At 41.8% G+C, this 24,473-nt stretch overlaps 2 protein-coding genes and 2 long non-coding RNA genes across 5 annotated transcripts in view; 3 read left to right on the top strand and 1 right to left on the bottom strand.

The window, feature by feature from the left end:
• The first annotated feature begins 54 nt into the window (after window positions 1–54).
• On the top strand, window positions 55–7,374 carry LOC106573861 (uncharacterized). Its single transcript, XM_014149272.3, has 12 exons — window positions 55–700; window positions 1,591–1,724; window positions 3,559–3,668; window positions 3,808–3,894; window positions 4,040–4,089; window positions 4,363–4,493; window positions 4,703–4,784; window positions 4,960–5,073; window positions 5,179–5,268; window positions 5,907–5,996; window positions 6,129–6,303; window positions 6,479–7,374. The coding sequence occupies exons 1-12, from the start codon at window positions 588–590 to the stop codon at window positions 6,701–6,703; spliced, it is 1,401 nt and encodes a 466-aa protein (XP_014004747.1). The 5' UTR covers window positions 55–587; the 3' UTR covers window positions 6,704–7,374.
• LOC145861106 (uncharacterized) lies at window positions 1,728–3,210 on the top strand. The gene is made up of 3 exons (XR_014380904.1): window positions 1,728–2,070; window positions 2,632–2,746; window positions 3,198–3,210. It is a non-coding gene; the product is annotated as an uncharacterized LOC145861106 (long non-coding RNA).
• Window positions 7,375–7,432: 58 nt separating the features above from the next.
• Window positions 7,433–24,473, bottom strand: part of LOC106573859 (ankyrin repeat domain-containing protein 13C) — a 59,615-nt gene continuing 42,574 nt past the window's right edge. For both annotated transcript variants that reach the window (XM_045697263.2, XM_014149268.3), the window contains 8 exons: window positions 22,832–22,898; window positions 21,178–21,322; window positions 20,855–20,986; window positions 18,377–18,538; window positions 10,484–10,563; window positions 9,659–9,757; window positions 9,181–9,281; window positions 7,433–9,034 (listed from right to left, as the gene is read on the bottom strand). In XM_045697263.2, coding sequence (XP_045553219.1) covers window positions 8,904–9,034; window positions 9,181–9,281; window positions 9,659–9,757; window positions 10,484–10,563; window positions 18,377–18,538; window positions 20,855–20,986; window positions 21,178–21,322; window positions 22,832–22,898 — 917 coding nt within the window. In that variant the 3' untranslated portion in view covers window positions 7,433–8,903. The remainder of the gene's footprint in view (window positions 9,035–9,180; window positions 9,282–9,658; window positions 9,758–10,483; window positions 10,564–18,376; window positions 18,539–20,854; window positions 20,987–21,177; window positions 21,323–22,831; window positions 22,899–24,473) is intronic.
• LOC145861107 (uncharacterized) lies at window positions 20,910–23,837 on the top strand. The gene is made up of 2 exons (XR_014380905.1): window positions 20,910–21,015; window positions 22,628–23,837. It is a non-coding gene; the product is annotated as an uncharacterized LOC145861107 (long non-coding RNA).

Below are 24,473 nucleotides of genomic sequence, written 5' to 3'. Positions count from 1 at the left end.
GTCTCGGTAATCTCCGAGTGAGTTCTAGTCAACTGGGACGTCGGGGAAAAAACGAGCTCCAACTAGGAAAAATCGTTTTGAACGGTTATCAGACTCGGAATTCCAAGTCAGGAATTCGGGTGCTCATTCTAGAGCTCCGATTTTTCCGACCTAAATATCACTGACTTCCAGTTGTTTTGAACGCAGCATTAGTTCATTGCTTCTTCCGCCGACTGTTTTACTAAACCTGACAAAACGCACAAAGTGATATCTAAGTAGCTACTATAAGTGAAACAGTATACAAGAACAGTTAATGGTAAATTGGGGAATAATTTATTTGGAAAAATAGAATTTGCCATACCACCAGTACGTCAGCACTGCCACGCCTATCATACGGAGGGCGGGTAGGCCATATCATATGTCTGAATCAAGAAGACCTAGCTACAATATATTCTAGCTAATGGCGTTGGGAATTCAATTGTGTGTAGCAGCTAGCTAGTTGTTTGACAGCACAATTCTAATTTAAGTTCTTTAGATGCTAATTTAGCTGGGTTCTTACATCTAGCTTGACTTTTGTGCGTTTCAAATTGAAAAACTATTCGTGGAAAATGACGAACGTTATTCAAGTGACAAATGTGTCTCCGAGCACCACCTCCGAACAGATGAGAACTCTCTTCGGATTTCTGGGAAATATTGAAGAGCTTAAGTTATTTCCACCCGAGTGAGTATTCTGAATATGAAACAATGTAGTTAGCTGGCTAGCGACATAGCTAGCTACATTTTCAATTTAAAAAAAAATGGTCATAGTGCTGTTTGGGGCCTGTGCGGCCATATTATACCTTAACTAGCATAGCACACTCGCGCCATTGATACGGATGAGCCTAGCTCGCGCCTAACGTTACTTGTCTGTACGCTCTCAATTTAGCTAGCTAACGTTAGCTAGTTAACGATGGGTGATGGTTAACGAGTTAATTTTGTAGTAAATGCTGTTGCATCAATTTTAATGGAGACGATATATACGAACTTCCCCACACTACCTATATGGAACATTGGCTAACTAGTAAACTAGCTAAATTATACCAACTACCGAAAAACAAAGCAGGCCTGCAGTGCAGTCAATGGTAGTTGATCCATATAATTAGAATACTTAATTGTTATAATATTAAACTTAATTATTATTTTTCGTAATTTAATATAATCTCCTGAGTTGACCAAATAAACTGGAAGCAGAAACTGTTCTGAATCTTTGAATTACCCTCGCCTTGCTATGAAATAACCGGGCAGGGTAGTAGGAGCTAGCCTAATTGATGTGTTCTGTGCTTTGCTGTTTTTCACCTGTCGAATTACACCTGGCTGCACTGCAGTTAAGGTAGGAATTAGGAGACTTCTTGATCATCCCTCTGAAGCTCTCGTGGCAAAGAAAAGACTGCAAGAGATATGTTCTTTCATCTCTTCCCAATTGTAACATACAAGATGCTTCATTAGAAAAGTGATTAGTGAGCATTTTTTTTCACGAATAAGCTATACTAACCACTGTTAGAACCTTGTTTCTGTTACCTTATGTCGAGAATCTTTGTATTTCTTGCACAACAAATTTGTATTTTCTTCCAGTGAATCTCCCTTGCCTGTGACTTCACGTGTCTGTTTTGTAAAGTTCCTTGAGACTGAGTCGGTTGGAGTGTCCCAGCATCTGACCAACACCGTCTTCGTGGACAGAGCCCTGATTGTTGTCCCATTTGCAGAAGGTTGGTGATCATTGTCCTATTACTAATGTTTTCCAACGTACTATATGAACTAGCAAAGCTTAACCAAACCCGATGCTACATCCAAAACCATACACACTATTTGGATTGTTGCATTTATTTGGAAATATACTAGGGGTAAAAGGGGAATATATGTGTAATCTTGCTGTTCGAGCATATTTTTATTTTTTTAAACTTCTCTCTCTGTCATTTGTGTTGTGGTTTTCATAGTGGACAAGGCATTTGCAGAACCCCTTCCATGCTGACTGAAAAGGGTCCTCTACAACCATCAGGATATTAGACAAATAAATGGCCACTCGACTCACGAGTCCCTTCCCACTGTTCTGCTGTAAAGATTAACTCTCTTTCTCTATGTCCAAGGCATTCTTTTCATTATAAGGGTAACCACTCAATGAACCATAGCAATAGCAGGGCCCGAGGGCTCTCCCTGTCCCGCATATCAACAATCTCAAATCTGGACCCTTAAGAGATTTAAAGTTTGATGATGGTCACAATCAGTAGTGGGTTTGCATCTAATCAGCTAAAGGAAGCATGCAAAGGTAAATTAATTGCAGCTATGCATGCCAGAGTAGATTTGTATAGTACTAGGTCTACATCAATTTAGTTAATTCCAGCTACAGTCCTGGAAGATTCTGAACACCATTTTGGTCATGATTATGAAGATTCACATGCTTATGTTTTTTTTTACCTTAACCCATCCAATTTGAATAGCAGTGTTTCAGTCCTTTTATATATGTGCATCTCCATTCCCACATATACTGCAGGTAAAATAACTCTGGTTGTTGTTGCAGTGAAATGCTTTATAATGATCCTCTCCACTTGACTCTGAAAGGGTTCAGTAAGACAAACGTTTAACGGTGGTTTTTCTTTTTGTTGTTGTGTTTTACAGTTCTTTTTCCTGGTTCAGCCAGCCCTATATACCAGGCCCTGCTGAAAATGCCACCCAACAGTTTTGTCTTCTGCAGCTTATCCTGTTTCTCAAGTGTCCTTTCTGTCATTTCTCTGTAAATATGAAAAGTTGTTTGATTTGAAATTAGCTTAATTTCAGATTGCACACCCATGGATCATCTCATAAGATTTTCCTTTTTATTTAACTATTGTATAATATTTTCCTTCAGCATTGGGCACCATTGTATTCGGCCTTTTGCTGGAATTTTCCGTTATTTATAAGAGCCTATTCTGTAATTGTGTTTTTTTTCCTTGTCAGCATTTCTGTAAGTTAAGTTAAACTTTACAACACTGTACCTGGTGAATACAGTAGCCAGTCAAGTGTTGTAGGCTCTTTGGAAGAAAGAAGCCATCAGCAAATGCCCAGAAAACAGAATTTGGTTGAGCATTTTTTTATTTAATGTAATGGTAAGTGTTTGAGGCAAAAGTAATGAACTGTTCCCTGCTGTTGACGCCAAAATCATGAACTTTGTTTTGTGTATCTTGATGTTTTTGTGTGCTTTGTAGCGAAGCAGCCGACGCGTATCGCTTGTTCATAAAACATCTAATGAAACTTGAGAGCACATCCCACTGGACAACTGGCTGTGCTTGCTTACGTTTGGTTCATGACTTAAAAAACAAGTACAGGTGATACAATCTTGGAAGTGTTGACCACAGTGTGTATTGTGACTTTGTTCTCGTAGTAGTATTCTGAAATCATACTAAACAAGTCAGCGACCAACATTTTCAGACATCACAAAATGGAATGTATATCTTGCTACATATCTATTGTAGTAAGAGTAGTTAGCCTGAGGTGGTCTGTCTGTGGCTCTGTTTGAGTGTGGTGTATGTTTGCGGAGACCTGTACTGATTCTGTGTTTTTCTCCAGGAGTGATTCCTGATGAGTCTAAAGCTCTGTCACTGCTGGCACCAGCAAACGCTGTGGCGGGATGCATGCCTGGAGGGGGCCTTCTCCCCACTCCAAATCATTTGACGTCTGTAAGTGTTTTGCAGGGACTGTGTATCTATTGGTGTCGTATTGAGACCTATTAACTGTAACCATGTAAGGCCCCATTTTCTTCACAGCAAAAAAGTAGCTGAAAAGACGATTTGTCTAATGTATCCCTTGTTCTGGCAGATGGGAGGTGTGCCCCTTTCAGCTCTTGGAAATCCCAACATGGATCCCATGGTTGCCATGGGCATGTCTGGCAACATGAACCCTCAGGTTGGACATGGCTACTTTCTACACTACTCTTTGTACTTTTAAAACAGCTCTAGGTTATAACATTAACAGCACAACACCTTTTCTGATAACCTATTGGTGGAATTATCACATTTATGTAGCTATGCATTTGTGTTCTCTATTTTAGGCCCTCTCTGCTGACTTTCTGAAGCTTATGCAATCCATGGATCCTACTAAGTAACTATCACTCCCAATTCTAACCAGTCTAAAGAATATTTTTCAAACCGTTATTGAATATGTGGTAAAGTCATCTGTATTATTTCTGTGTGACTAACTGGGTTTTATGTGGTCCTGTATGGCTCCATTGGTAGAGCATGGCGCTTGCACAATCAGGGTTGTGGGTTCGAGTTCCGGGGCCAGCCATATGTAAAATATGTGCATATGACTAATTCGCTTTGGATAAAAGTGTCTGCTAAATGGCACTTATTGTTATTATTTTCACCATTGCAGGATGAATCCAATGGCTGCTGGTATGATGGTTAATCATGGTATGAAGAATGACTCCAACAAGGAGATTGAGGCTGCCATGAAGAGGGTCAGAGAGGCCCAGTCTCTCATCTCTGCAGCTATTGAGCCTGGAAGTGAGTTCTCACTAATTTAGACCATTTTTATATATTTGCAGTATTACCCTTGTATTTTGACTGACTCATTCCTATCCTCTATTGTGCTCTTCCTTGCATCTGCAGGCATTGTCATTGTAAGAGTAATGTTTGTTTTCGGTTTTGTGTTACATTGGAGTTTCCTGAACATTCAATATTTTTGTTTGTTTAACTGGTAAATGTCATTGCAGATAAGAAAGACGACAAGCGCAAACATTCCCGCTCCAGCTCTCGGTCAAGGCGGAGGAGGTCCAGGTCTCGCTCTCGTCACAGGTGTGCCACTGAGGAGAAACTGCTAACATTCAGCAATTTTGGGCATGTGCTGAATGTTAGCCCCACTTTACCTGTATATTCATGAGTTGATATTGGCAAACTTGAGTTTGAGTGCATGGATTAGTTGGGACAGCTTTGAGTTCTGGTTTTTAAAAACAGTCTAATCTGATTGCAGGCGATCGAAGAGCAGGTCTCGACGGAGGTCGCACTCGAGGAGCTGGAGGCGGTCGAAGAGCCCCCGCAGAAGGAAGTCCCACTCCAGAGAGAGGGGCAGACGCAGCAAATCCAGGTGTGTCCATCTAGTGTTTTTATTCACAGCGGGGGTCAGGAAAATGCATTATGTACCTGTATCAGGATCCCTTCAAATCTTTGTTTGCCTTTGTTTTTCATGTAGGGATAAGAAGAAAGAGGAGAAATCTAAGAAGCGCTCCAAGACGCCACCTAAGAGCTACAGCAGTACCAGAAGGTCTCGAAGCATCAGTCGGTGAGTGGTTTAAATGCAGGAGGAGTCTGCTGGTATGATGGTTAATCGTGGTAATCAATGGTCCCGTGTGGCTCAGTTGGTAGAGCATGGCGCTTGCAATGCCAGGGTTGTGTGTTCGATTCCCGCGTTGGAGAAAGTATGAAAATGTATGGTCTCTCTACTGTATGTCGCTCTGGATAAGAACGTCTGCTAAAATATATATATATATATATATATATATATATATATATATATATATATATATAGTTGCCCTAAATGCATTGATCCCGCTTGATATTCTAGACCTTTTCAGGAATCCAAAGACAACCAGTGGAATATAGGATTAAAGTAACTGTCCAGTGAAAATCTCACTTTTTAAAAGTTAACTCAAACCCAAATAATGTTGTTGACTCGTATTTATGGCCAAAGCATGAATTGGAGAGAGAGAAAAACACCTCAGCCATGCATTTCAAACAGACGGTTGAGCTGGCCAATCAGTGGTCTACTCGCATAAATATTTTTTATGTCCTGTATACGCCCACACCATTCTAACGCAAAGCTGTTTTTTAACATGCTTAAATAAACATTTTGTGAAGGAAAACCATTTCTCAAATTGTAATTAATTGGTTTCCTTCGCATCTCTATCTGGTCTTCAACAGGAGACGTAGAAGAAGCCGCAGTGCCTCTCGGTCACCAAAGAAGTCCAGGTCCCCAAAGAGGAAATTGTCCAGGTCCCCTTCCCCTAGAAGGTGAGTGTGATACATGAGATGGTCCTCCTGGTTCAGAACCACACTGGACTCCACAGTGCAGTAATCTGTAGGTGTACCTGTCTGTTTAAATACAATGGTTCTTGTCCCCCCCCCCCCCCCCCCCCCCCACAGGCACAAGAAGGACAAAAAGAAGGACAAAGAGCGAGAGAAGGACAGGGATCGCGAGAGGAAAGAGGTCAGAGACCGGAGCCGAGACGAAAGAGAACGATCCACCAGCAAGAAGAAGAGCAAAGACCAGGAGAAGGACCATGACCGTAAATCTGACAGCGAGAAAGGAGATGTCAAGGTGTGCAACCACTGACTTTCCTTCATTAACACGTCTCATTCTAACATCAGTTAAATGTCTATCGAAATAGGTTTTTAGCCAGGACTAGGCTTAAACTGTGTCTGGGGAAAACCGACCCTGAATGTTATGTACTAACTGACCTGTTTCATTTTCCATTCATTCTTTTGTTGCTCAGAGCTCTTTGCTCTTGCAGGTGACCAGGGATTATGATGAGGAGGAGCAGGGCTATGACAGTGGAAAAGAGGTAGAGGAAGAAGAGAGGAAGAGCAACTCTGATTCGGTGTCATCCCCTAAGCCCCGGGAGGAGTCTGAAAAGAAGCCTGTAGAGGAGAGTGGCAAGAAGTCCAAACAGAACGGAGATGACCACCATGATGAGGACGACATGGAGATGAGTGACTGAGTGCACCCAGAGAGACCCAGCCAGATGACATCATGGATCACTCAAAACCTTAAATGAATACTTGCAGGTGTCTGCTGTTTTGTAGTCTTATTGGAGTTGCATTTTAGAGACCGGTTAGGGAAAATCTTGTTCTGTTAGGAATAGCCAGTTTATTTCTGTAGTGGACATTACCAGTGAGCATGTGTAGAAATTTGGCCCAAATGAGTACCTTTTTTGTAAAAGATGACAGTTTTAAAAATGTCACATTGCTGTACTTTTTTAAGTTGAAGGGCCTGTTGAATGTGAGCAATTTTGAAAGCGTTTTCTATTTTTGTCCTCTAAGATTTTACTCATCTTGAACGTAGAGGAACTGTTTTCTCCTAAAATGACTCACTGAAATGGTGTATATTTAAAAACATTTACAGGACAGGGTTTAGTCCCCAGCTTACTCACTGTTAATCATATTTAGCCTGGTACCATTCTGTTTTTGGTGCAGTGCAGCTTTCTATTCTTTGTTAGAATCCTGATAAATTGACTCCTTAAGTATTTAATACTGCTGTGTCTAGTCATATCCTCCCACCCGTGATGATATACTGTAGATCAAAATGAGTGTTTTGTGGATTATGATGAACACCCTGTACTGTCTGCAACATGTTTTACAAAGGATCTAATAAAACTTGGGTTAACATGGCTATGGTTGTGTGGTGGGATATGTTCAATAACCTGCACGATAAACAAATGGTACACAAGTTCATTGAGATGTGGACTTTTTATTTTAGTACTTTTTTCATATGAAAATAGTGTGGCAGGCTTTTACAAGGTCTATTGCTGTACAGCTGACATGAAAATGCATGTGTACATTAGGGCCTGGCCGCTAAAGCCAGGGTCAGAAGTAAAACATTCAGCACACAAAGTGAAGAAAGCACACTTCCGTTTGCAGCACTAACCAGTAGTACGTGGAAGCTTGATAAACACTGGCTACGTCAATAGGCCACCGATCAATGTAAATAGAAAATTTGTTAGAGTACAAAGCATTCTGCCAGGTCTACTGGTGCTGAATTGCTCAGCGAACCCTGTTGCACCCAGCAGAACCACGAGCACCACTTCAGCGAAGTCCCATTTCATTCCTGACGAAAGGCATAGTTGAGCTTATTGTTGGATTTGACCTTTTCCTCAACTAAAGAGCAACATTCTTGCAAACAGGACTTGACTAACTGTTCTTGAAACAAATGAACACTCCTGAAATCCTAACTGCAACTCTGCCAAATAGTCCAGTCCTTGGACACTGTAAAACTCAAGGATGTAAGATCTCACAGTGCTTTGTACACTTGGCTCACACACAGGTATACAGGGAAGATGACAAAAACTAAATTGGAGAGACTTTCACCAGCCCAATATTCTATGTACAAAAATATCCATTGCCACCACGATACAAACCAATGACCTCATGGGAGAAATAACAACTAACCCTTGCATGAAACTTTTCCTGTCATAGAAGACCTCTACTCCCATATAAATACAATCATAAAAAGAGGTATTTACACCTTGCGCAGGGAAAGGCCTGGTTTTTCATACCTGTCCCTGTAAAAAGTTAATTTACATTGTACCTAATCATCTAGATAACTTGTAATCTCAAACAATTTACACCTCCTGGTTAATTTTCATTAACTGAAGTGTACAGTCTGTTACATAGTTTACAAAGGTAGAATATGAAAACAAGGCTTGTAATAACTTAATGCCACGCTTGCTGCCAGTCAAACAGAATAAGACAACTCCGCTCTAGTACAATTAGCATTTCTATCATTGCTTCCAGGTGGATGTGTTTCAGATGATGTACCAAAGGGTTGAGTATCGACTGGTGCAGTAGGTCCGCCACCTCTGCTGCCCAGGCCAACTCAGCCCAGTACGGACTGGCTGTAGTGCATCTAAACAGTGCCCAATGTTCAATAGCGCTACTCCAAACAAAGCTCTGGATAGTAGCTACTTGTTGTTTACAGTGGAACAGTATTTATTATTCTCCACATACGTCCCATACAGTGAATTCAGTGCTTTACTACAGGTCAGTTAACCATAATCCCTTTATAAACATTACATGCACAACATATTTTCATTTCCATTTAAAACCTCACACATTCAATTTATTTTTGTCCTCCTACAACAATTTGATGAAATATCAATGCCTTTTCATAGGTGACCACTTTCCAGTGTCCAGCCAAAGGGGTTAAAGGTCAGGGAAGCGGCTGGGGTCCTCTTTGTACTCATTGGGAATGGTGAAGATGGACTGCTCAAACTCGTCGTAGCGGAACTCTTGAAAAGTCACTGTGGCCGTAATGGTTGGAAAGACAGGGATATCTGTGTGGGGAAACGACAAAGGGAAACATGTTATAACATCATCATCAGGAAATAAATCTGGTCAGCCAGTCAATATACATCCAACTGGATCTCTTTTACTATACAATACGTTTACCACTAACAAAGCAGTATACGATAGTACTTACCCAGCTTGACAGGGAAACCAGGAGGGAGTTTCATTTGAACAAACTCTCTAAGTTTATTAAAGTGCTTGAAGGGTGCTATCACCTCCAGAACGTTTAATAACCTGAAAATAAACAACAAAAAAGTATTTCATTCTCACTCAATGAAGAATGGATTTCATGCATCACTTCATGCCAGAGAGTACTGCAGGCTACATTCACTGGCGCATTCAATTAGTGATGGGGATAATAATAATGAGAAAACGAGGTCTCTGCACAACACAAAAAAAGGAGGCTATCAGGCACTTTGTGTCAATCAACCTATTTAGCCCAGAATAAGCAAAAACTAGGTTAACTTCATACAAGCTTAATCTCAGATATCAATACTTCGTGAACATTTTTTATGAAATGTTATTAAAATTAGTAAATTACCCCGTTTGGCAACTACTGCTGTCTGGCTAGACTTAAAGGTCGTCTGGGGGAGATCAAAGAGAAGACTTACGATTCAGTGCCCAGCGGGAAGTCTTGACTCATGGCTACGGTCGCTTTGAAGTTCTTCTTGCTCTCCTTGCATACCAGCTCTCTTCCTAGATGAGGCGCTCTGAAGGACAAAAAGAGGGAGAATGTCTGTCAGAAAATGAGGTGAAAATGAGGTAAATAGTTTTGAAAGAAAAGAAAGTAAGAAAGTCTTACTGTGTTCCTGAAAGTGAAATGACTGAAGGGAGTGTATAGAAGCTCTGCACTCAGTGACATCTAGAAAAATGTCACAATTAAAAATAAAAAAATAAAAAAAATTGAAGGGGGAAGCAGAGCCGTTTGCTACTGAAACGGTCAACACTAGCTTCTATACCCTCAAAGTCAAACTCCGCCCATTTCTACAATTTATCTTCTTAAAATATTATTTGAAATCTAACCCTAAACTTAACCACACTACTAACCTTATGCCTAACACTAACCTTAAATTAAGACCACACATTCTTTTTTTTATTCTCCAATTTTGACTTTGGCTGTGGAAGCTAGTGGAAACTAATGAAACCCTATCAAGCCAATGTAACAAGACAGCTGAACTTGACAGTTCAAGGGTCAGGTTTCTCCAACAGAAAGTAGAACAGCTCTCCACAGCTTTAACTGATGAAGTAAGAGGATTGGCTTTAAATAGAACTATCCACCCACCCTCCCTGTCGCAACTGTGCATAAGTGATCCGTCTGTCTGTCCTTCATTTAACCCTGTATGTAGACAGACATGACACTAACAATGAGTCAGAGTGCGCGTGAACGAGAACTTGTGAAGTGTGGTGAGAAGTGAAAAAGTAATTGTCATACATACTTTCCGTTCTCTGCGTTGATGTATTCCTCCCAGGAGATAGTGTTGGGTGAAGGTGCAGTTAGTGACTGTCGCCTCACAGGCTAAAGAGATGGAAACCCAAATGATTGGCAAGGACAGACAGCTGGCAACACAAAGCTACACAGAACAAGTCAAACATAAAAACGTCCTAGATAACATACTGACTACAAAGAACACAAACAAAAACACGGTCAGCCAAAACAAACTGTACACTAAAAGTAAAAAAATAAATAATAATTTGTTATGCTTTTCTCAAAAACACTTAATTTTTTCCTAAATTGTTTGTAAGATTTTGCCTGTATCCACCTGAAGTAAATGAGATGTAGGATGCTGAGGATGGGATTGACGATCGTTGAGGGAGGACCATATCTTTGCTTACAATCATATTATAAGTAACCAGCTTAATTACTCACACCACAGAAGGTTGGTGGCACCTTAATTGGGGAGGACGGGCTCGTGGTAATGACTGGAGCGGATTAGGTGGAATGGTATCAAATACATCAAACACATGGTTTCCAGGTGTTTGATACCATTCCATTAGCTCCGTTCCAGACATTATTATGAGCCGTCCTCCCCTCAGCAGCCTCCTGTGACTCACAGATAACTTAACATGGTCTTAAAGTATACAAGTGTTTTCCATCATTCTCTGTGCCCCAGATCACACGGGGTTCTCAGAGGCCTAAACTCGTGACAATCCAAACTTGAACTGGCTCAAGCTGCTGAATTTCACTCTGTACTGGACAACATGACAAAGTAGAAGATGTCGGAATGTTCCTCATTGTCCAACTGTAAGATGTATCTGTTTCATATTAACCAATGTCTGTAATGATGCATGTATACCTAATTCAGAATGACTATATAATCTCGTAACTCAGAAGAATAATTAGCCTTTTTAGCCATCAGGCCTTTTAGCCATCATGCTTTTTTTTTCCCATTTGCTGTTGGCCACTAGGGCTGTTATACCATCTTTTTAGCCTTTGCATTTTCACATGACCATCTGTCCCCCGAAAAGCTCTGTATTACAACTTTTACTTCTGGAAATCAAGTCTCCTCTTTTACCTTTATGAAGTCAACTTTTTTACTGCACAATTCGGTCTACAATTCTCAACCACATTCGTGTCACTAGAGGGCCCAAGTGCATCACTAATGCTGACAGCGGGAATGACCACATGAACAGTGGTAAAAACAACTTGATGATTTTACAGCTGCACACATACTGCATGAATGAAAAGGGGTCGTTAATTCTCGACACGTGCCTTGTCACCAGCACCTTGACCTTAGGTTATCATCTCTGTGGACACACACAGGCGTACTACCTCACATAGGTCAGCAACACCTGGCTCCACACCTGTCAGAGCAGGAGTACAGTTCACCCCCTTGGTCATTCCGGTCACAACTTGCAGACTTGTTCAAGTGCTTCCGTGCGTTTTGATGCTAATCTTACTTTGCTACCTGACAACTTTACGGTTTTTACTTTTTAATTACCGTTCATATTTTTTGTTTTTCCCTTCACTCAATTAATTTTTTTTTCATTCAACTTTTTCGCTCCAGATGCTTTATCTGGACGTGGCTCGTCAGGACCTCCACCAGCCGAAGCTAAGTAGTAACATTAACATGATGCCTTCTTATTGCATTCGCTGTACTCATAATATACAGGAGAACGATCACCTTACGGTGAGGATAGCTGTGCTGCAAGCTCTTACCCTTAGGCAAAGGTAATTTCAGTGTAGGAAAGGATGAAACAGCGTCTGTGCCACCAGTAAGTACAGATGCTGGGAAATGCTGTAGGAATGCTCAACCGGTGTCGCTCATTCAGCCGACAGAAACTTTCAACCGGTTCTCCCCATTAAGCAGCGAGTCGGAGTCAGAGGCCGAGCCTTCTCTGGTCTCTACTCCTCCCGTTACGTGGTCTGAGACGCCGAAGCCTCCCACCATTAGCTCTGACAAATTGAAAACCTTAGACATTGGCGACTCCATTACCTGCAGTATTAGACTTAAAACGAATCATCCAGCGATCATACACTGTTTACCAGGGGGCAGGGCTACCGACGTTAAGGCTAATCTGAAGATGGTGCTGGCTAAAGCTAAAACTGGCAGTGTAGAGTATAGGGATATTGTTATCCAGGTCGGCACCAATGATGTTAGGATGAAACAGTCAGAGGTCACCAAGCGCAACATAGCTTCAGCGTGTAAATCAGCTAGAAAGATGTGTCGGCATCGAGTAATTGTCTCTGGCCCCCTCCCAGTTAGGGGGAGTGATGAGCTCTACAGCAGAGTCTCACAACTCAATCACTGGTTAAAAACAGTTTTCTGCCCCTCCCAAAAGATAATTGGCCCTCTTTCTGGGACTCACCCACAAACAGGACCAAGCCTGGCCTGTTGAGGAGTGACGGACTCCATCCTAGCTGGAGGGGTGCTCTCATCTTATCTACGAACATAGACAAGGCTCTAACTCCTCTAGCTCCACAATGAGATAGGGTGCAGGCCAGGCAGCAGGCTGTTAGCCAGCCTGCCAGCTTAGTGGAGTCTGCCACTAGCACAGTCAGTGTAGTCAGCTCAGCTATCCCCATTGAGACCGTGTCTGTGCCTCGACCTAGTTTGGGCAAAACTAAACATGGCGGTGTTTGCCTTAGCAATCTCACTGGAATAAAGACCTCCTCCATTCCTGTCATTATTGAAAGAGATTGTGATACCTCACATCTCAAAATAGGGATACTTAATGTTAGATCCCTCACTTCCAAGGCAGTTATAGTCAATGAACTAATCACTGATAATAATCTTGATGTGATTGGCCAGACTGAAACATGGCTTAAACCTGATGAATTTACTGTGATAAATGAGGCCTCAACTCCTGGTTACACTAGTGACCAAATCCCCCGCGCATCCTGCAAAGGCGGAGGTGTTGCTAACATTTACGATAGCAAATTTCAATTAAAAAAATAAATAAAACCGTTTTCGTCTTTTGAGCTTCTTGTCATGAAATCTATGCAGCCTACTCAATCATTTTTTATAGCTACTGTTTACAGGCCTCCTGGGCCATATACAGAGTTCCTCACTGAGTTCCCTGAATTCCTATCGGACCTTGTAGTCATAGCAGATAATATTCACATTTTTGGTGACTTTAATATTCACATGGAAAAGTCCACAGACCCACTCCAAAAGGCTTTCGGAGCCATCATCAACTGAGTGGGTTTTGTCCAACATGTCTCCGGACCTACTCACTGCCACAGTCATACTCTGAACCTAGTTTGGTCCATTGGAATAAATGTTGTGGATCTTAATGTTTTTCCTCATAATCCTGGACTATCGGACCACCATTTTATTACGTTTGCAATCACAACAAATAATCTGCTCAGACCACAACCAAGGATCATCAGAAGTCGCGCTATAAATTCTCAGACAACCCAAAGATTCCTAGATGCCCTTCCAGACTCCCTCTGCCTCCACAAGGACGTCAGAGGACACAAATCAGTTAACCACCTAACTGAGGAACTCAATTTAACCTTGCGCAATACCCTAGATGCAGTCGCAACCCTAAAAACTAAAAACATTTGTCATAAGAAACTAGCTCCCTGGTATACAGAAAACACCCGAGCTCTGAAGCAAACTTCCAGAAAATTGGAACAGAAATGGCGCTACACCAAACTGGAAGTCTTCTGACTAGCTTGGGAAGGCAGTATCGAAGAGCCCTCACTGCTGCTCGATCATCCTATTTTTCCAACTTAATTGAGGAAACTAAGAACAATCCTACATTTATTTTTGATACTGTCGCAAAGCTAACTAAAAAGCAGCATTCCCCAAGAGAGGATGGCTTTCACTTCAGCAGTGATAAATTCATGAACTTCTTTGAGGAAAAGATCATGATCAGTAGAAAGAAAATTACAGACTCCTCTTTAAATCTGAGTATTCCTCCAAAGCTCAGTTGTCCTGAGTCTGCACAACTCTGCCAGGACCTAGGATCAAGGGAGACACTCAAGTGTTTTAATACTATATCTCGACACAATGATGAAAATAATCATGGCCTCTAAACATTCAAGCCTGCATACTGGACCCTATTCCAACTAAACTACTGAAAGAGCTGCTTCCTGTGCTTGGCCCTCCTATGTTGAACATAATAAACGGCTCTCTATCGACCGGATGTGTACCAAACTCACTAAAAGTGGCAGTAACAAAGCCTCTCTTGAAAAAGCCAAACCTTGACCCAGAAAATATAAAAAACTATCGGCCTATATCGAATCTCCCATTCCTCTCAAAAATTGTAGAAGAAGCTGTTGCGCAGCAACTCACTGCCTTCCTGAAGACAAACAATGTATACGAAACGCTTCAGTCTGGTTTTAGACCCCATCATAGCACTGAGACTGCACTTGTGAAAGTGGTAAATTACCTTTTAATGGCGTCAGACCGAGGCTCTGCATCTGTCCTCATGCTCCTAGATCTTAGTGCTGCTTTTGATACCATCGATCTCCACACTCTTTTGGAGAGATTGGAAACCCAAATTGGTCTACACGGACAAGTTCTGGCCTGGTTTAGATCTTATCTGTCGGAAAGTTATCAGTTTGTCTCTGTGGATGGTTTGTCCTCTGACAAATCAACTGTAAATTTCGGTGTTCCTCAAGGTTCCGTTTTAGGACCACTATTGTTTTCACTATATATTTTACCTCTTGGGGATGTCATTCGGAAACATAATGTTTACTTTCACTGCTATGCGGATGACACACAGCTGTACATTTCAATGAAACATGGTGAAGCCCCAAAATTGCCCTCACTGGAAGGAAGTGGATGGCTGCAAACTTTCTACTTTTAAACTCGGACAAAACAGAGATGCTTGTTCTAGGTCCCAAGAAACAAAGAGATCTTCTGTTGAATCTGAAAATTAATCTCGATGGTTGTATAGTCGTCTCAAATAAAACTGTGAAGGACCTCGACGTTACTCTGGACCCTGATCTTTCTTTTGACGAACATATCAAGACTGTTTCAAGGACAGTTTTTTTTCCATCTACGTAACATTGCAAAAATCAGAAATTTTCTGTCCAAAAATGATGCTGAAAAATGTATCCATGCTTTTGTCACTTCTAGGTTAGACTACTGCAATGCTCTACTTTCCGGATACCCGGATAAAGCACTAAATAAACTTCAGTTAGTGCTAAATACGGCTGCTAGAATCCTGACTAGAACCAATACATTTGATCATATTACTCCAGTGCTAGCCTCCCTACACTGGCTTCCTGTTAAGGCAAGGGCTGATTTCAAGATTTTACTGCTAACCTACAAAGCATTACATGGGCTTGCTCCAACCCATCTTTACGATTTGGTCCTGCCGTACATACCTACACGTACGCTACGTTCACAAGACGCAGGCCTCCTCGCTCCGTGGCACCAAGGGTTTTAGACTTCATCCACCTAGTCACTAGTACAGAGCTCTGATTTAAACCCCCTGCTATCTGTGTCCCCAGGCACCGCGCTTACCTGCTATGCCACCACCGTCGGAGTAAACAGAGGAGAACGTCAGTGCTGGGACGGACTCGGCATGTTATTTTTCCCTCAACCTACTTCTACAAAACTGAGCAGGGAATCACTTCTACAAACATGGATGGATGCACGAAGGACTGTGTAAGCAGTTTTTCCCATTCAATACTGAGCTGACCTTGACCTATATGCTCACAGGTTTTCATACCGGTTAAATACACAGTAAAAAAAAGAATTGGACAACAGATTAAAAATGCTTGAAAGCATTTACCACCACAGTACAAAGACAACAATACCACAGGAAGTAAATACCACAGGACACATCAACAACACAAAACCCAGTTCACGACAGGACAAAATTAACGAAAAACAACAGAGCCGGCAAAAAGCATATATTGAGCTTTGTGAGGCCATGACTTCCCTTTGTGGAGGGGCTCCCAAAGCAAATTATCTATAGGGCCAAATAGAGGGGAAGCACTGGAACGGTGTGTAAGGTGCCGCTCTGAGCTTCCATCACTAGAGGGGGGTGCCTGGTATACATGCTCGAGGGTGGAAGAAGGGGGGGTAAAATGTAATGATATGAATGGACAAAGCCATCGATCATGTGACACCATTCATTCCTATGTGAAGACTCAATAGCGCATTGAAACCAAATTAAGTCGGTTAAGATGGCGTCTTATGGAGATATAACATGTGCAGTTTGAGGTACTCTAGGAAGTAACGTTGCAGGCTAGTTCAGTGCTGCCCACTCTCATTGAGTAACTCAAGTTGAAGGCCGACCAGGGTAAAACAGGCTGCCATTAACAACTAAATTATCCTTGTAAATTCTTCCATGTGCGATTTTGAAATAATTGGTTCAAGGACATACGGTGCATTCGGAAAGTATTCAGACCCCTTCACGTGTTGCACATTTTGTTACGTTACAGCCTTATTCTAAAATATCCCATAATGACAAAGAAACAACAGTTTTTTAGAATTGTTTGCAACGGAAATATTATATTTATATAAGTATTCTGACCCTTTACTCAGTACTTTGTTGAAGCACCTTTGGCAGCGATTACTGCCTCGAGTCTTCTTGGGTATGACGCTACAAGCTTGGCACACCTGTATTTGGGGAGTTTCTCCCATTCTTCTCTGCAGATACTCTCAAGCTCTGTCAGGTAGGATGGGGAGCGTTGCTGCACAGCTATTTTCAGGTCAATTAAGTTGTAGAAACATCTCAAGGATGATCAATGGAAACAGGATGCAACTGAGCTCAATTTCGAGTGTCATAGCAAAGGGTCTAAATACTTATGTAAATAAGGTATTTCGGTTTGTTTTTTATACATTTGCAAAAAGTTCCTAAAAAGCTGTTTTCACTTTCTCACTATGGGGAATTTTGTGTAGATTGATGAGGAAATGTTTTTATTTAATCCATTTTAGAATAAGGCTGTAACGTAACAAAATGTGGTAAAAGTGAAGGGGTCTGAACACTTTCCGAATGCACTGTACATCTGGTGTATTAGAAGCGATTTCCATTCACTATAATGGGGGATCCGACTTTCTGCTAACAATACCTCCAGGACTGCGGTCGACCTTGAACTTCCGTGTCTTCAATGAGAGGGGGCAGTCGTTCTCCCCTGGCAAAATGCCACAAATGAGGTTTAGAAGGGACGTTTTCATTCTGACAGACAGTATGTGCAAAACAAATACAACTATAAAAAAAAACAAGAGGAGTGAGTAGTCCAACTGAAGTATTTCCAAATAAACCATGCAGACGTGTTTTACAGCAAATGAGCCATATGCTAAGTGAAAAGATATGACGCTTTTGTTGTCCATGTCTCATTGACATGTTTTGGTACAAGTGACTGGAAGTGAGAGGAGATCCTATAGGGGAGTGATATAAGGGTGGCAAGTAGTGGGGTCTGAGAGGGCCTACCCCAAGGGTCCAGCGGGAGAGGAGAGTTTCAGGACTGGACTCGCGGTTATGCTGAAGGTACAAGCAAACAGTATCTTCACTTTGCACACCGCGCCCAGCTCACACCCATAACAGGTGACATGATACCAGTCGACTCCAGCAGAATTCCAGTTAGAGGCCCCAGCATAGAACTTCAGCCAAGGGCCCCAACTTGGGAGGTTCCACTGCTGAACTAGACAAAGACTGAACCCAAGCCAGCAGAGGCCTAGCATGGCGCTATAGTTCTGGGTCACAACAAGGTTTGAGAAGAGAAAAAGTTACAAGTTCTGTAACATTATGGATGTGAAAATATGGTTAAATGTTTTAGTTGGGTGAATGTTTATATTGTGGCCATACAGTGTACCCGTACTCTGCAACTAGAGGGCCTCACCTCATAGTTTTGCAGCTAGAGGGCCTCAAGGCGGAGCTCACCTCATAGTTCTGCAGCTAAAGGGCCTCACGGCGGAGCTCACCTCGTAGTTCTGCTCAATGAGGTTCCCTCCTTTGCTCAGGCTCTCCATGATGGCCTTGTTCCTCAGGATGTCCTCCTCGGTCAGGTGCTCCCGACGCTTCCGTGACTCCAGCACCAGCCCGTTCACGGAGTAGAAATCTGCCAGGAAATTCCCCACACGCTCCTAGAGCGACAAAGGACATGAAAAAAAAACTCAGTCACCAATTTCCCTTCAATACACCTCAAAGGACAAACAGCAATAACCCAATAATAATAGCTCTCCCTTGATGTTTATCAAACATTTAGAATTGGTTACTCTGTTTCCTTTGAATTTCGTTGAGGGGAGATATAGCACAGGAAATGTGAAAAGGACATGGGTGTCCTGTACTGCATTGAATAACAAGACTGTACTGTAGAGTAGCAGAGGGCACACTGACTAGGGCTGTTATGGTGACTGTATTACCGCCACACCGGCTGTCACGAGTCATGACCTCAAGTCAAATTTCACTTAACCGTTTAGTCACGGTGACTGTATTACCGCCACACCGGCTGTCACAAGTCATGACCTCAGTCAAATTTCACATGACCGTTTAGTCATGGTAACTAAGCTTCTCCAAACTCTGATGCTGCTGATGGTCATTAGTAGCCTACCAAACTTGCTAACTGCCTGGTACTCAGCACTCTATTGTCCCTTTAATCACTCTAACATCAATGCAAATGTAATCGAAAATCTAAATCAAACACTTCATGAGGGCCCATGAGCTCATGTTGAGCAACATTTCTATAGGCTATGCAATTGTATTAGAAAACAGAGTTTTGATGCTCTCTATTAAAGAGGAGGATCCTATCAGCTTTCTATAGGCTAGGCCTACTGTATTTATTTATCAACTTTTCTAATATTAAACACATTGCTTTGCTTTACAACAGGAGTATAACCTACCTGGCTGGCATGAAAATGAACCATGGGAAAAGTGTACTCCATTCGCTATTCAAGTGCATAGATGACATGTATTTTTTTGCCCTGCCCCTGTTCCCAGATCAGTGCATGATAACGGTCCATTCTAAATCAAAACTAATTTCACGCATGTATTATTTAGCATATGTAAAGACAAGAATAACTTAAGAATAGTCTGATGGGTGACAATATTATCAGTTGTGAATGATATACTATCACTTGTGAATGATGCCCAGCTTGTGTAGTAAGGCATGAAACAGTGCAGGCCTATAACTGTTCCAGACTATGTTTGGAATATTTATTTCTCGCATAGAAGGACAAGTTGACCAATAGAATAGGTCAACTTTTGTACTTTGGGGGATAATAGATTGACATAGGCTAGTGCTTTTGCTGTTCATTAGGCCTAGTCGGCTTGTTGGCTGACAAAAACTAAATGTGGACAGTTCTTTTAACATCTTCAATATGCACCTCGGAATTCGATAAAAAGGACGCGCGCTGTTACGCCGCTGATGTGTCAGTCTTCACTTTTATCTTACTTCGGAGCGGAGATGCCTGTGAGAAGGACCCGATCACGTGACGGGCATTAGCTAATAAGAATTGAGCCATCTGAGAGAGCCATGTTCGTGAGCATACGATCAGCAGCCGGGAGAAGGGAATTATAATTATTATATTCAGCCCAAGGGCACATCGGCCACAAAAGGCATGGATTTTTTTTAGGGTGCGTTACGGCCACACAAGAGGGACGCCGGCGGGTAATTCGAGGCATTATTAAGTGCTTGTCAAATTGTGAATGAGAGACTGATGAAGTGTGTGCAGCCTGCGGAAGAAACAAAGCAAATCGCATGCCATTCATTCACACTTTTTTCAAATCATCAGCCCTAGAATGTATAAAACAATGTTGCCCAACGTTTGTATCACAACTAAAGTTGCATAAATAACTAAAAATTAAGCATATAGGAGGACCTGTTTCTTTGTTAACAGCTCAACACCGAATAGCTGCATGTGCTCACTCCCTCAGAAATCGTTTGGAGAAAATATCCTTTCTATTTTACTCAGCTATGTACAATTGTATTCTTCACACTATAAAATAATGCCACGGAATTCAAAGCAAATCTTTGCCTGCTAAATGAACTAGTGTAGCCCACAGCCATAAGGCATAGCCAGATAAGGACCTAACATAAGGACAACTCAGAGTATGCTTGCTATTCTGTTCTTCTGAAATATACTACATTTTCTTCATATCATGTTTCTTTAGACCTGTCTAAAATAAATAATGGATTTATTGTGATGGTGTAGGCTATATTACATTGATTTATTAGACTTTTTAAAATGTAGATGTTCCAAAGGTCTACATCAGTGGCTTGTAGGTTATGCGTGGAAGCCAGGAGATGCTAAATGTGTTTATGTTAATTACCGGTCAATTACAGTGAGACCGGCAGTTATTTGCTTGACATTCACCGACTGACAAAATATAATGACCGCCACTGCCCTAATTCTGAGAAAGATACATTTTCGGATTTGACAGAGAGAGATGTATAAATCAACCGTTTTGTCCTCTCGGAACAGCCAGCCGGTCTGGGCTCTGGAGAAGGTGATGGACTTGGTGGAGAGAGTGGCAGAGTAAACATCGCTGCTCATAAGGATGTCCACCTCTTCCTCTGTCTCCATCTCTGACTCCTGGAACACAAGGAGCCACCGCCACGTTGGTAAGCAGGTAGAAGCCTTCTGCATACACACTTCACAAAAACAGGGCTCACAGAGTTCAGAAGCTAGGTGCCCCGTTTTTAAAGGTGGAATAAAAAACTGTCAGGGTCATTAGCTAGAGAAGTGAAAAAACAACAACTTCAGCATCAAGTCCTGGGTCTCACCTCGTGGTGTATCCGTTGGTACACCTTCTGTTCATTGTCCAGCACCACAAAGGACTCAGAGGGGATGGCGTCGCCATTGAAGATGAAGCTGAGGTCACCACGTTGGCACTTCATATCTGTGAAGTCTATGAGAGTGGTGTCCAGTCTATGACCATAGAGAAAGAAAAGTTGAATTTCAAACTACTTCATGGGTCAATATAATGTCAATAGCATCAGTATCAGCACATTAAAGCAGCACATATTGCCTCCAGTTCATCCATACGCTTAATGATTACTCACATCTACATAACTCCTCCACACCCCTTAAAAACCAAAAGAAGATTGAAAGAAGTAATGAGATAAATGAGAGAAAGAGCGTCAGGGAGACACACACCGAGTATAAGATCAAGGACACTTCCTTGTTACCAAGGAACATACAACTTAAAAGAAAAGCTTTATTCGATAAAACGAAAGAATTGAAACTTGTTTTCTAAAAGCTCAGACAAATTTTGCTTTAATGGTTGCCATGGGAGACAACTAATTTCTATGTTTTCCGAGAAAAGCTAGTTTCAAGAATTAGTGGAGAAATGAGGTGTGACAACAAAGATAAGTAACTAAACAATTATATGTGCTGCACATAGACACGAAAGGGAGAGTGAGAGGTACGACAGAGCGGAGACTTTCAACCATTGGAATGTAAATTAAGTTATGCCTTGGCCCCCCTCTCCAACTGACATTTTGAAAGCCTGTTAGAGAACTTTCTTTCTTCACCACCCACTCACCACAACATGCACACACTTTCATGTGTCTGAGAATAATTATCCCTGAATCTCCAGCGTTGCATAGATTCAGAGCGGTGGTGAAGTGGGTAAGCCAGATAACCTTACTGTATTCTGTATAGTCCAACTGGTGAATCGTGTTTCGCTACTGGATGGGGAATAATTGAATGTGACGACTTGGCGCTGGGCCAATTATAATGGAGTCTGTAGGGTTAGGGTAGGTGCTGGTTCTCTCTATCTAAGTGTAATTATTTGGAGAGGGATGACGAGGTGATAGATCTGCAAACAGATGGCGTGCTGCTCAGTCACAGCAGTGCAAGAACCGATTTCACACTCTAGTTAACCGTTCTTGTCATTAGCCACCGTGCTAGGGTTGGCTTTACCGAAGCCCATAAAGCTTGGAGAGGGTGTAGTGTTCAAGGCCAGGAATTTTTACTGAACTGAAAAGGGCTCTAAAAGCTTGAAAGTGCTTCAATAAAAGGTTTTATCAAGGCATATTGACCTTTATTATCGTGGGTTTTACCATATCTCATTGACTTTTTCAGTATAATACTAAAGCTAAGGACATCACTCAGGAGAAGCACCAGTCTAATGTTGTTGAACAGAGGTGGCTCCTTGGCCTTGTCCATAGGGACAAGCTCAATACCTGACTCTTTCTGCATTTAACGAAACTGCATCTCTGCCCTACCAAGACTATGACAAGATGGCTGAAGGAGAAACAGACTGGCACCCAACCAAAGCTAAAGATTGGTGAAGAACAGTACAGTACTGGTAAATGAATCAGTGATCCATGATGGCACACCCGTCTCTTTATTACATGTTGTAATCTGTTTGACATGCTTATTGGTTACAATGATCTTATCTTTTGTCTTGTCTTTTGTCTTGTCTTGACTCACCTGATGTTGATCCCCTGTTTGTAGATCTTACAGGCGTCAGAGGGCAGGATTCGGGAGAGCAAAGGCACTGCAACATGGGGAAATAGATAGTCCTAAGATTAGAAACTCCTTAATAATGATCATCACCAACCACTTCAAAGTTCCTATATTCCTCCTTTCAGAGCCCATACAGGCATATGCAGTTCTGCAGTTTAATATTTAACACTCTTTACAAGCCTACACCAGACTGTCATTAAATAGTGATTTCCAAAGTCCTGCACCTTATCAAGGTCTGTCACAGAACTATAAAAGAGATGCGGCAGGTATTATGTGACTGATTTAGGTTATGTGCAAATAGGATTTGAGATCACTTCTGATCCTTGGAGGGCACCACACTATTGTCCATGTTCCAGTAATTACGTCAGCATGCTGTACTATATTGCTTAATTATAAACTGGGTAGTACGAGCCCTAAATGCTGATTGGCTGAATGCCGTGGTATATCAGACCGTATTTAAAAAAATAAAGGAGATCCGTACACTAGGAGCTCAGATGCAAAAATATATTTTTCCAACATTTCGGCAAATTGTCGAGGTCACCCCCTCTCCTAGGGAGGGTGACATGGATTCGAACATGTCACCCTCCCGAGGAGAGGGGGTGACCTCAACAATTTATTGAGAGGCTACCTGGATCTTTAACTTAAAGACCCTTGCTCCCTTCGGTCTCAACGTAGACTTTGATCTGAAGCCATTCTTGTGATTATTGTGATTTTGCTATTGTAAATGTTTGTAGGCTTATGTAGCCAAATTGTATCTATGATCGTACGCTATCCATTTATGTTTTTGTATGCTATTTTAATTTATGAGAATTAACCAATGATATCAGGCCACACCCGGTTATGATTACAGACACCTGTGTGTGTCTTTTGACACTATATAAACGAGTCACCCTGCAGTGTTTGTCATTATACCCTGATGAAGACAGCTTGTCTGTCGAAACGTTGGGCATAAAATATTTTTTGCATTTGAGCTCCTAGAGTGTACGGCTCTCCTTTCTTTTTTTAAGTGTTCCACTCCGCTAGCCAGCACCTCCCCTGAATAGGTGTGCGTTTCTTTCGCCTCTAGATTATATCAGACCGTATACCATTGGCATGACAAAACATTTATTTTTACGGCTAATTGCTAATTACGTTGGTAACCAGTTTATAATAGCAATAAGGCACCTCGGGGGTTTGTGGTATATTGCCAATATACAACGTGTAAGGGCTGTATCAAGGCACTCCGCGTTGCGTCTTGCCTAAGAACAGCCCTGGTATACTGGCCATAAACCACACCCCCTCGGGCTGTATTACTTCATTCTAATGTATATATAAGTATGCTAGCATGGATATTGGAACAGAGCCTATGAATGCCATGCATGCCAGCAGTGCACCTCTCACTGAGAGGAAATCAATTCCCTTTGATCTGCACTAGTACAGACTGGACAATGTCTGTTTTATCCCCAGAATATTGAAAAGGACTGCTGGGGTCCTGGTCTCTCAATGTCTGAGGTCAAACGTTTAGAATGTTGCAGATATAAATGGAATGAACAGAGCTGGCACAATTCTCTGTTATATCTGTTCTGCTCTATACAATTCCATCTGAATGTTCTGTGATGTTTCACCT

This window comes from Salmo salar, chromosome 16, assembly GCF_965601325.2.
Source record: "Salmo salar chromosome 16, fSalSal1, whole genome shotgun sequence".
Lineage (NCBI taxonomy): Eukaryota > Metazoa > Chordata > Actinopteri > Salmoniformes > Salmonidae > Salmo > Salmo salar.
The sequence above is the reverse complement of the archived record's forward strand: the minus strand, read 5'-3'. Positions and strand labels throughout refer to the sequence as shown.

Excerpts from the sequence above, each read along its gene's own strand:
- LOC106573861 (XM_014149272.3), top strand. The coding sequence starts at position 588 with ATGACGAACGTTATTCAAGTGACAAATGTGTCTCCGAGCACCACCTCC. Across the intron at positions 4,090-4,362 it reads CAATCCATGGATCCTACTAA|GATGAATCCAATGGCTGCTG; the intron begins GTAACTATCACT and ends TCACCATTGCAG. Across the intron at positions 4,494-4,702 it reads TGCAGCTATTGAGCCTGGAA|ATAAGAAAGACGACAAGCGC; the intron begins GTGAGTTCTCAC and ends ATGTCATTGCAG.